The sequence below is a fragment of the Camelus ferus genome, chromosome 2 (assembly GCF_009834535.1).
Source record: "Camelus ferus isolate YT-003-E chromosome 2, BCGSAC_Cfer_1.0, whole genome shotgun sequence".
Taxonomy (NCBI): domain Eukaryota; kingdom Metazoa; phylum Chordata; class Mammalia; order Artiodactyla; family Camelidae; genus Camelus; species Camelus ferus.
In genome coordinates this window covers 66832482-66845130 of record NC_045697.1, presented here as the reverse complement: position 1 = coordinate 66845130, position 12649 = coordinate 66832482, and the positions used below count along the sequence as shown (strand labels likewise).

Sequence of the window (12649 nt, the reverse complement as noted above, 5' to 3'; positions counted from 1 at the left end):
CACACCCAACCCCCATACATGGGCCCTTGCCATGTGGCCCTCAGGTGTGCTGTGCACCCTCCAGTTCCTGTGAATAATAAACCTTTCTAATTTGCAAAGTTCCCTGATGGCTATTACTGAGATTCATCTTACAATCGTAATGAGAACCACACAGGTCCGTCTAGCCACAACATTGGCTCCAGCTGGGGAAGTGTCTGGGGGGGCCTGCCACTGTGTTATGGGCCCAGGTAAGTGCTGCAGGCACTACCAGCCCATAGCATCTCTATCAACAGGCCGAGACAGACACACGACAAGCACCCACATGCAGGCAAGACAGGCCCTTACAGAACCCAGAACGGGCTCTCCCCATCACTCCCCTCCCACACCAGAGGGAGTAAGACTAAGCAGTTCAAGCATTCTCAACGCCAAGCTGGTGTTCTCCATCACTACAAAAATACATTTAAGTCAGGTTAACAGAAACTATATTTACCAGTCTTCTACACTGGTTTATGAGTTTTAAATAATTAGGTGAATGGTATGTGGACTTCCAAATATACTACTGCCCCAGCTTCGCAAAAGTTAGGGCTATTCTAAGCTAAAATAAAAAATATTAAGAGAAGATGGTTCTATGATTCTTTAACATCATCCCTGTTCTTTATTTGGGGCTTTATACCATAACATGTAGACACATATCTCCAATATGAATTCATAGAGACATATATCCAATATGGCTACAACACAAAAGTTTCTGACCAAGGCATTACTGACTTTTAGTAAACATATAGAGTACACTTCCAATAAAATGTTGTCCATAGCATTTGGTAGAGGCAAAAACAAACCAAAAAAGCAGCAGCTCCATGGTATAGTTATATAAAAAAGACCAGTGCTCTCAGACACAGTTGCAGTGACTTTTACTGGACCCCAACAGGACTGCGCCAAAAAGGGTGAGGTAGAATCTGCAGAGACCTCATCTAGGTACTAACTGGAGTCCTTAGAGTTCAAAGCAGTAAACCCGAATGCCACCAAATTCCCCCCAAATCTATCACTTTATATAATCCTCTACATAACCTACCAGCCACATCCACATCCTCCTTCCCATGCTGCCTTGAACCAAAGACTTGTCTTCCCAATACAGCTGCCCCTCTTTTCAAATCCTTTTCATTCCGTTCTCTAGAGATGTAGTCTATTTTTTTAAGTCCCTACCTGCTCAACCTCCTCAGAGAATATCCTTGGCCTGCCTCGTCCTAACTAGAATCTGGCTCCATCTACAGGGCAACATGTGCACTGCAGCCCCTTCAGCACTTGAAGCGTCAGTTTCCTAAACCCCATGGGCTACTTGTGGGACACACCACTTCCACTCGCAGGTGAAAAGCCTTTTCCTCCCTGAGGGAAGAAATTCTAGCGTGTCTACCTCCATTCCTAGCGCTCCTCCCCCACCTCCCTCCCCCACAGCCGACACGGCTGACTCTGCACCTGTGCTTTTCAAAATGTTGTCTACAGGATGCCTACTTTTGCAACCAGGTCACAAGGGAATTAACTATAAAAATTGAAAGTAAACATTTGGCATTTTACAGCAATTTGACATCAGTGGAGTTCTCTTTGAAAAAGATGTCATCAAACTCAACATGGTGAGACACAGCGGCGCTGGCTATACCCACGTATAGATTCTTTTTCTACCAAAAGTGTTGCCCAAACTTCCATACGCATATAAATCACTTTGGGAACCTTGTTAAAAATGCATGTTCAGTAGTCTGGGGTGGGGCCTGACAGTCTGTATTTCTAAGGAGCTCCAAGTGGTACTGAGGCGGCTGATCCACAGGCCCCCTTTGAAGAATGACTTTCTCCAACCAGCCAGGCCATTTCCTGTGCCTGGATTTTGCAGATGTTGCTCAAATATTTCAAACCTAACCGCAGCACTTACTGTTGCCTCTGTTTAGAGTCATGGCTACTCACAGGCTGTGCAACCTTGGGAAAGATAATTAACCTCTCTGTGCTGCAATTTCCTCCTCTTTCAATGGGGAATAATAATCCTAAGTACCTCACTGTATTGCTGTGAAGCTGAATTAATTAATGTAATACTAAGCATAATGCTTGGCTTATGTAAGCCATTTTAATTTTTTAATTTCTTATCCCTGCCCTATCCATTTTAGCAAACTTCTATTCCTCCTTGAAGTCTCATTAAGTATCACTACCAGGAAGCTATTCTGGCATCCTCCCATCCCAAAATGAGCCACTCGCTCTTTTGTGTCCTTAATATACCTCATAATCTAACTCTACTATTGAGAGGGTCCAAATATACCTGAGTTAGTTACTTACATGTTTCTCTCTCATACGCCAGAGTGCACATCGTGAGAGCAAGGACTTTCTTTACCCATTTCTGTATCCCTACCACCTAGCATGTTGACTGGCAAAATTTTAAAAACTGAATTTTTGATGTGGCTAATTAGGAATCAATCTTACAGAGTTCTCTAGGCTATAGTAGGAACAAATGTTATAAAATATTATCATTGAAACCTTGAAATGTCATTGTACTTTGTTGGGAAGATTTTATCTTCTCAAGAAATAAAAAAATCAATCATAAAGAATCATTTTAGGCTACTTATGTAAGACCCAGGACTGTATGACAATTACAAACTATTTTGTGGTGAGAACAAGAAGAAAAGAAACATGGGAGCTGTTTTTAACCAAAAGTCTTTGGGATGCAATATTTATCTTTCTTAATGACCAACACTAAATATGTAAGCCTTAGAATTTAATTTTCTAGGTATTTTCTCCATTTTATCCACATGTGATACGTAATTTGACTAAAAAGTAGTTACTTAGCACGTATAAAAGGAAATGCCATCCAGCAAATAATCTGATTTGGTCCTTTATAAGGTCCTTATTTTTACAATGAATGTAGTAGCCAAGTAGCCGTTTTTGAGTGAAATGCAACTTCTGAGTAACTTTTAGGGGCGAACAAAACACTCTCTCTCCCTCCTCAAACACACTGCGAGTTCTGGACACTGCAGTTTTCCCAAGGAAGTGAGGTGAGGTTACAGAAATAAGACTCTAAAGCGTGACGTCACGTGTGACTCCTTCGCCAAGAACTCCTTGCACGTCTTTGAGTGACAGTCGTGTTGTGTCATCTGCCTCGGTCCTCTGCCCCAGCAGTGGAAAATGGTACAGACAGATGCATTTAGAAAACAAAATAATTTAAGGTTTTATTTTCTTTATGTCTAAAGCTTTTCCAGCCTGGAAGCCTTCCTCTCCTCACCTCTGTTTTTCAGTGGAGGCAGTGTAGGGTGGAGATCTTTGTTACATTCATTCCGCTCTGTGCAGCATTCAATTGATCTTCTTTGATGAGGAATGGGAGTGTCCTGAAATTGAACCCAAACAGTTATTGACAGGCTTCCTGGAAATTTCAAAGTTTCACATTATCTAAAACTTTAGAAATCAATACTATTTAGAGAACTCACTTAAAATTCTGATAATTTTATTCAAACATGTTGGAAATGTTTACTAGGTAATTTCTTTCAAATTATCATATATTATCTTACTGCAACTTCTGCATTTCAACAAAATTACTACTGTATTTGTAATAACCAGTGTTTACAGTGTCAACTGAAGAAGAAGGCTTGGCTTCTTTAGTTAACACAGTTAACTAAGCTGGAATTTGAGCAAGATGATCAAATGAGTCACTAAACCAGAAGTTAACAGCAAAAGTGAAAAAAAGAATACTTGATTTCAAAATGAAGGCAGTATTGGTCCAATGAGAATTTTCAAATTTTTTTCTAAATTATTAAAAAAACAGGCTAGTCAAGACAAACAAACACAAAAAACCACAATTGTTTTACCTTGTTGGAAACTTGGCAGTTTGAAATCTAGCCAATGAAAGGTTACAAAGTAGAATCAAGTTCTCTTCCTTACCCGACACTGAAAATCTGAGCCTTCTAGTCCCAGACATCCCGAAGTGACCACGGGCATCCCAGAATCATCTTCTTCTATCATTGTGAAACAATATCCATCTGTGCTGAAGACCAAACAGGCAGAGTAAGTGTGTGTGTGTTTGTGTGTGTCCAGAGTAAAAGGAAATGAAGACGTTTATCACTTGTTTCATGGCAAACAAGAAAGTCAATGATCATTACAGGTTACAATCTGTTTAAAGAATCCCCAAACTTCCTTTTATGAAAGTTGATTGAATTATCATAAAATATCTGGTTATATCTCCTCTGTTCAGAAACTTCAGAGAAAGAAGGATCCAAAATTTCCATAATAACCATATATGCCAAATACTAAATACTCTGGCCCTTCACAGGTATCACCTCCAAAGAGGAAGGCGGTAGCATGCTTACCTCCTGGATGAGGAAACCGAGGCTCAGAGACCTTGGGTAATTTCTCAAAGGCCTTCCAGCCCATGAGAGGCCAAGCAGGCGTGTGAACCCGTGCAGGCAAATGTTTATGCCGGTTCTCCTTGCTTGGAGCTGGTGGCATAAGCGTCTCTCTCACTAAGGCACACAGACTAAGGGGGTAGGAGCTGGGGTGAGCACAGCCTAAGCGAGGTGACTGTGACTCTGCCATGCGGTAGCCTGTTCCGGGCCGGCGTCTGGGGACACCAGGCTTTGTGGTAACTAGCCCAGCCTTCAGTTGGGTGTGGCATGAGGATGGATGACAGAAAGGAGGGCTTTTAACACAATCATGTGCGTCAAAGAAACAATACTTTTAATCTGTCTGGTTTTCTGCATGAAAAGGGACTTTCATTTACTCCATCTCATTTAATTCTCTCAACCACCATGAGATGTAATATTTCTATTTTTAGAGATGGGTAAATTAAAGTTAGGTGAATCTAACAAACTTGTACAAGGTCATAAAACAAGCAGCTACAGAATCAAGCCTTGAATCAAGCAAGGACTTCTTGCTTCATTCCCAGTTTTCCCAAAGCCCCTCCAGGGATTAAAAATGAAAACCAGGGACTATTGTATATAGAACTATTTATAAACAGACATGACTGTCTTCACAAGCTCGGGTGATGAATGCCAGCCAGCTCCCAATATGAGTCACAAACCACTACTGCCATGTGCTAAGAAATAAACTGTTAAACTAGATCTCCATTGTTTTCTCATACAGATGCATACTCAGCGTCGAAGACAGATGTAACAACCTAGTCCTGAGAGGTCCGAGGAAGAGAGCTCTGAGCACGGCACTAGCCATGATGTGCGTGTGTGTTCTGTATGAGCGGCAGCAGCGTTCTGCCATACATTAGCCCTTCAGTTATCATCAACACCTTCAGAATTGTTTACTGGCTTTATAAGCCTCAAGTGATCCAAAACACCTCGGTTTACAAGAACCAGCACAGTCAAGTTCAAACATACTAATCAGTGGCTAGGGAAGGGCAATGATGAATCTCTTTGTTAGATGAAGGTCAAATGCATGAATATGGTTGTAGAAGAAAAATGCAGCTGAACAGCCCTGGCTCTGAAATCTTTGGGGCTTTTTTAGCCAATTTACTGAAATTGCTATGAAAAATCTAAGGCATGTAAACACTGAAAACAATAAAAGAGCTGGCCTTAGAAATTTACTTTAAACAATATAAGCAAACTATACTCAAGTGATTTTTTTTATTGCTTTCCTACACAGTTAGACTACACGTGTAACATATTTCTCAACAAAAGTAAAATTCAGGCATTAGAAATGAAGTCATTTTAAGTTTCTGACATTAGAAAATCACAGAACAGCAAGAAAAGTTAGACACAATGTGTTAAATCTAAAAAGACTAATTTTTCCTTAATCATGAGGTCTCCCTACTCAAAACATGAGTATACAAAGATGTATTTTTAGGTAACTTATAAGAATCAAAAAAGAGAAGAGAAAAAGCTGGTAAAACTGTTGGCATGTTAACTGTTACAATGCCCCAGGATATGTAAAGAAACATCACATCATGGAGAGTAAATTCAAGCTTTCAAAACACACTCCCTTGTCTGAGAAGAGGGGGAAGCTAAAAATATAAAGAGATGGAAATAAAAATTTTGGTGGAGAGCACGCTGTAGTGTATACAGAAATAGAAATAAAACGTTGTACACATGAAACTTATATAATGTTATAAACCAATGTTACTTCAATACAAAAAGAATTATGAAAAAGAGGGGATGGAGAGGGAGAGAGACCCTGGAGAAAAGAGTTGGTGTCCCTAAGGCATCAATTCAGATGGGAACTCAAATAGCTGGAGGACAAGCAAGGAGGTGAGAGAACTGTTTCAAGTACATATTATCTACAACAAAGCAAAAATAATTTACAAGCTTCTTATTGAAATTGCTAGCTAGTAAGGGACAGTTAACTGGAAATCAGCAGTACAATTATAGACGTTTAAGAATCACTTAGAACTTTCAACTCTCAAGCAAGCACAAACGTAAACACAAGTGCTCTCTGGAGTCAAAGCTGATCAATGTCACCCACCACCGAAGGCGACTGCTGAATGTCCCAACAGGCATTTAACTCTCATTTGAACATTCTGCAGCTGGTTACCCTATTTAAACTTAGGTTTTCAATGTTTTATATAGATTATTACCCCCTCATTCCCAGAGTGTTGGCAGTGATAACAAGAAGAGATGAAGAATCGTAAAGGAAACAAAAAGGGAAATAATTGTCAACAAAATTGAAAGCATTGAGACGTATACATGAATGCAGGATGAATCATTTGATTACAATAATGATTATGAATTTTAAAAGAAGACAACTGACAAGGGAGGAGAGGCAAGACAGGGATGGGGAACCAAGAGGTACAAACTACCGTATAAAATAAGCTACTAAGGATACACAGCACAGCTCAGGGAGATGCAGGCCATTATTTTATAATTACTTTAAATGGAGTATGATCTAAAAAATACTGAACCATTATGCCATATACCTAAAACTAACGTAACATTGTTAATCAACTATACTTCAATTAAAAGAAGAAGACAATTGACGTAACATTCCAAAAATGCTGCCCTGTCTTATAGGTTAAAAAAAATAATAATTAACAAGACAGAACAGTTGCATACCAAGATGATCAGGGGACAAACTACTTCAAAAGATTTTCAGAAAGAGATTTACCTACTGTAATGTTTTGAGGGACCAAATGATACTCTTCAGATGGGTGTGTATCCAGAAATCGAAAGCTTTGCTTCATCTGGGTCAACTGGATTTAAAAATGGCCTTCTGGACCTTAACTCACTCACCAGTTCTTACAGAATGGTTAGAAACCAATTTCATAGTATGTCTAAAATTGCTCTGACAGCATCTTTACTGAAGGGGCTTTATTTATTGTTTTATTTTAGTGAGTACAGTGTGTATAAGGTTTACCCAAGTCTCGGTCCTTTTACCTCTGTTCTTCCACTAAGATCTCACATTTCTTTCTTGTAAATCCCAGGGTAACTACCGTAGTTGAGAAGGGACTATTGTAGAAGTTTTCTTTTAATGGTTTAGATCTTTATAAAGATTAATTTAACTATAAAATGATTTTTAAAGTATTAATACTTTTAAAATAAAAAGTATATCTGCTCTGTTCAATCCAGGTGATAGGAAATTTTAAAGCATTATTAAAATAACTTTAAAGTTATTAAGTAACTCAAAAATTATTATTTAATTATTAAATAGTTTAAAATTCTGCTCTTAACAAAAACTGATTATATAACTGGATTCTTTGCTCAAGTGCATCTGCTCACAGGGATTAATAGCCCTCTATACTGATCAATTTATTTATTCCAAACAAAATGAATTGAATTATGTATTCCAATTTTTTTTCAGTATGTGAGAAACTCTAGAATTCTTAAATTTCTTTCAAATTTAAGTGTCACTCAGAATCTATTTGAAAAGGCTGCTTGTTTTAGGTCAGTTATAAATAGGTCCTTGAGAACATTGTCTTCTAAAATATCTATTTCCCACTGAAGGGAGTTAACAAAGTTTTCAATGTTTTCTGTCACAGGGAAACTCAAAGATACACACAACTTCTAGACTTGCTATTTAAATCATGTAGATCTTAGTTAACTAAAAGAGCTGAAAGCTGCTTAGAGCTTTGCTGACAGTAGTTAATTCTGCATTTATGAAGCACACTATGCCTCAGATGGAGTTACGAGCTGAGAAGCAAGGGTGAGGACGATGCAGCCTTTGCTTTTGATGAGCTCAAAGTCCCTAAAGGCCATCGATCCTAGGAAAGACGAAGTCATTCAACTTCACGCAGTAGGGACAGAAAGCATAAGCTAACGAAGTCCTTTCTACTGATGGGAAAAAAGCAAAGAACAATGTTGAGCCAAGTTCTATTAAACTTCTATTTAATTTTCAAAAAAAAATTTTAAATTCCTGGAGTAACAGAATCCTAAGGTTTATATACATTTTCCTTTATCTTCTTAGGTGGGTGGATTCTCAAGAGATAGAGGAAAAGAGGGTCAGACAGATAAGACTGTCACTGCTCCCTCTCTCCGGCCTTTCCTCTGAGAGTCACAGCGCTAATGATGAAGTTGCAGTGTGACAGAGGCCTTGTTACTCCCTCCTCAGGGAAGTCTAACTATCATACATTATTCCCTGGAAGCCATGCCAAGTGGTTTAGCGTTTTGTTCCCTTTTCTCCTTTGAGGTCCAAGAGTTTTTGAATTTGTCTCAATTTCTATATTAAACAAGCACCTGCATATTCTCACCCCCACCACCCTGTGCAGACCCTCCCTACCTCTCACTGAGACTGCCCTGACGTCCTTCTGGCAGGACGTCCCCACTCCGCTCTAGACCAACCCATTCCATACAGCGCTGCCCAAGAAATCTGATGTCTTCCTTCCAGCTCAAGTATCTTCAGCGGTGCCTATGTGTAATTGCAAAGAGCCCTGCACCTCACTTTCTATTAAGTCCAACAACAAATGGGCCCATTTAAGTCTCATTTATGACTGAGAGGCATGAAAGTAGAGTTATTCCTTAGAAAATACTTCATGAGTGAATTTGAAACTATGTCCTCTTCCAACTAAATTCTAAGTTCTGAAGAAGGGCTTGCCATTCTCATAAGTGAAATGGTTTTAATTCAACATCTTCTACTGGGAGAAAAAAAGGTCATAAAGCTCAGTAAAATGAACTGGATGAATGGAAGATGTACACACGAATGAGAACAAGGCGCACTGTAAACACTCTGAGACCTGGGTCAGGAGCACCTCTCTGAAAACTCACACCACCACATTCTGCAAGAGTTTAGAAGCTTTGGGTTAATACAAACTTTGTATAAGGGCTCTGTACAGCACTGCCTGATAAACCTTACAGTTTCCACCCTGCTCAAAAGTCTTCAATGGTTCTCTATGTATGACTGTAATGAGCCCTACACTGTTTACTTTCTATTAAGCCCCTAAGCTTTCCCTTCGGCCCTCTCTCACTCTTCCAGATACAGTGGAGACTTATCTCATTCCTCCTTTAGGCAGCCTGGTGTCGTTTGCACAGTCTTTGTGCAAACATCCGATGTGATTTATTATACCTATAAACTGTGAAAACTGCCCAGATAGACTTTTTGGTCAGAATCCAGTAAGATAAATGAGGAAATATTTTAAATTACCTTGAAAAAGAGTGAAAAAACATTTTTTTTTTAGAACTGGATAGACTTGTGTGAGAGAGCAGAACTCGAGGGAGGTGGCAAGAGAGGGACATAAATGACTATCACAGATCATGTCAAGAAAAACAAGGGAGGACACATAAAGCAGGACGAGATTATACAGAGAAAAAAATAAACAGGGCCGAGATCATGCCTGCTGGGACAGGAAAATCAGACAGAACACTGGCATGGTGAAAGTCATATAAAAAGAGTTAATTAAGAAGACTTTGCTGCATTCAAGGCATGTAGTGATAGTCTGAGGTCCCAGGAATAGAATGTGGAAATGGAGTAAGAAGGGTAAAACAACGCAGTGTAATACCTGGAAAGGTATTCAGAAGACAGATGTTATATTGAGGGAGACAGGACACTGGCTTCACCCAGGCTTTGAATTATGGGTATTAAAAAATGGTTCTAATACTGTACTCAGCATGATATATTTGCACTACATCCTCTAACTCGCATGCCATTAGGCAACGTAAATGGCATAAATTTTGGAAGCAGACACACTATACCTGATAGGAATCAAGGCCAAGAATGACTTTGGCCTTGGCGTTGGCTGGTAAAGTGATTGATGGTACTTACGAAGAGTTAAAAAAAAAAACCCTCTATACTTTGCACATGCACTGAATTATCATGTGGGATTTCAGAATCTCTTCTAAGTATGATGCGCTTTTGATTTGGGCCACTTTTTGGATTATTCTCTGCAGGCACGTGGAAGTAAGTGGTAATGAGCACGAGACCATCCTGGAGCACCCAGCTTGGCTAAGATCTGCCTGGTACAAGGCCTCAGGGCAGATAGCTTTGACCAGCCCTTATGTACGTCTCAAGCAAACACACCTTGTCTTAGAATTGTTTTACCTGTGAGTGCAAGATTTTGTGTAATATTTCTCAAAGTGTACTTGTTCCCTTGCAAACCACTTGTTACTGGTCTGTGAGTACATTAATATAGAAATTGAAACTTGTACAGCAATAAATTTAGCTCTGTTGAATCTAATTAATAGATAAGAGAAAAACACAGCAGACAATTTGCAATTATTTTTAAATTAACTTTTCTAGTAACTCATTTTGACTGTACTTTAGAGAGTACCGGTGCACAACTTACTGAGGGGGAAGGCTTTGATGAGAGACAGCGTGAGAAGGACTGACTCGGAGGGCTTACAGGAATGGAGGCAGAAAGGCCTGATCTGTTTTAGGTCTTAGGGCACAGGAACAAAAGTAGGTCCTGTGATTCAGACATGAATGATCTCAGCTCTCAGATTAACTGGAGTCAGCAACTCCTTAGCAAAATGGATATGCATTTTACGTAAGAGTGCATATTTCTGCTCCTTTGATTGCCAAGAGTTAGCTTCTGGTCAAAAATTCAGGACTTTGGAAACTTGGCCACAATTTTTTTTTTCAGTCATTTGCGCATGAAAAATGAGTGACCTAGTGAAAATTACTTAACCTCTCAGGGTCTCAGATTTCTCACCTGGAAAACAGATAATGCTATGTTCTGTATAGGAATGCTGTGATGATCAGAGCTGGGTGGAAGTAAACGTGCTAGTAGTATAAAAGCTCTGTATTGGTTTTCTGTTGACTTCTAGGCGTTAACTGAGGCACGCTGACTATCACAGTATACTCACTTTTTTTGGAGGAGCTCCATTGCTACCGATTGCTATTTTTATTTCATTTTTCTTTGCTATCAGAAGTCAAAGGCTGGAAACCACATAATTCACAAACCATTCCAATCTGGCGTCCCTATCTCCTTCCACATTAACTATTTCTAAACTGCAGTTATCAAGGTCAATAAATCTGACTGCTGTGTCTCAGTCCTTCTCCTAATAACATCTAATAAGGCTGACCTTACTTCCTCCCTCTGGAAACCTGGCTTCGATGACACCACCTTCACTGCTTTACTGCTAATTCCCAGTCTCCTGGGGAGAGCCCATTTTACTCAAACATCAAATGTCTCCAGGCTCAGTCCTACTCTGGTAGATTGGATTGGTCTATTGTTGTTCTCAAGTGTTCATGCCACATCCTAAACATGGCTTCCCACTGGCTTTGGGCTTGAGGATGTCCCTAGTTTTGGTAAACAGAATGTCAGAGGACATGACACAAGCAGAAGCTGCAAGAGGTTGCTCCCTCAAACTCATATGAGCAGTTGCTGGTCCAAGAAGAATGAGAAACATTAGGAGCAGGTCTGAACCCAAGCAGTAGCCTAAAGCCAAGCCCACCTAGTCCAGCAGAGCCCAGCACAGCTGCAGCCCACCTGTAAACCCAGCAATGAAATAATAAACGCTTTTATTTGTAAGCCACTGTGATTTTGAGGCTGCTTATTTCATAGCAAAAACTGACTGATTTTCTACTCATGCTATGTTTATTCTTCCTAACCTCTTATCTGAGCTCCAAACCCATTCTACTGCTTACTCTTTGAGCTCTCCATCTGGATGTGTCAGAAACCTTAAACTCAACATGTCCAGATTGAAACTTGATTATTTTTCTCTGTAGTCTTTCATCAAAAGGCTACAAGATGCACCTAAATGCACACCCACCAACTGGTGAAGTCCCTGTTGGCCCCCTCCCATATCCATTTCATCAACATAAAACTTTCCTTCAAAATACTTCTCCAACACATCCAGCTCTCACCTGCACCAGCATCACCACAGTCCAAGATCATTTTCTCTCACATACACTGTCCTTCCTGAATCTACTTTTCAGTTTCTATCACCTGGCTGCTTTTGTGCTTGAATTCACTTTTGTTTCCCTCTAATACATTCAGTACTCTGCAGCAGAGAACATTTTTCAAAAAGGCAAATCAAATCATGTCAATCTCCACTGCCACTCCTACTTAAGCATCCCCTTCAGACCACAGTAATATTTCCCATCTCCAGGCTCAAGTCCTCCCATGTCTCCGCCTACCCTCCAAGCTTCCCCTTCTCACCACAGAAAATGTGCACTGGGTTAACCATGCCTGAACACCTTCTCCCAAATCAACTTAGGACATGTCAATGGCCTTTGGGAAAATAGGACAAAATATTTGAAATTGGGATAATTTTGGAAAACCTGAACATACAATTACCAGAATTATTGCTCAAAGGGAAGGGCATGCAAAGAT

The 12649-nt window shown here is 39.8% G+C and overlaps 1 protein-coding gene across 11 annotated transcripts in view; it reads right to left on the bottom strand.

The window, feature by feature from the left end:
• Positions 1–12649, bottom strand: part of BMPR1B (bone morphogenetic protein receptor type 1B) — a 347906-nt gene that overhangs the window by 34101 nt on the left and 301156 nt on the right. For 7 of the 11 annotated variants that reach the window (XM_032460042.1, XM_032460056.1, XM_032460036.1 and 4 more), the window contains 2 exons: positions 3889–3991; positions 3236–3338 (listed from right to left, as the gene is read on the bottom strand). In XM_032460042.1, coding sequence (XP_032315933.1) covers positions 3236–3338; positions 3889–3991 — 206 coding nt within the window. The remainder of the gene's footprint in view (positions 1–3235; positions 3339–3888; positions 3992–12649) is intronic. The other 4 variants (XM_032460090.1, XM_032460082.1, XM_032460098.1 and 1 more) reach the window with 1 other exon arrangement.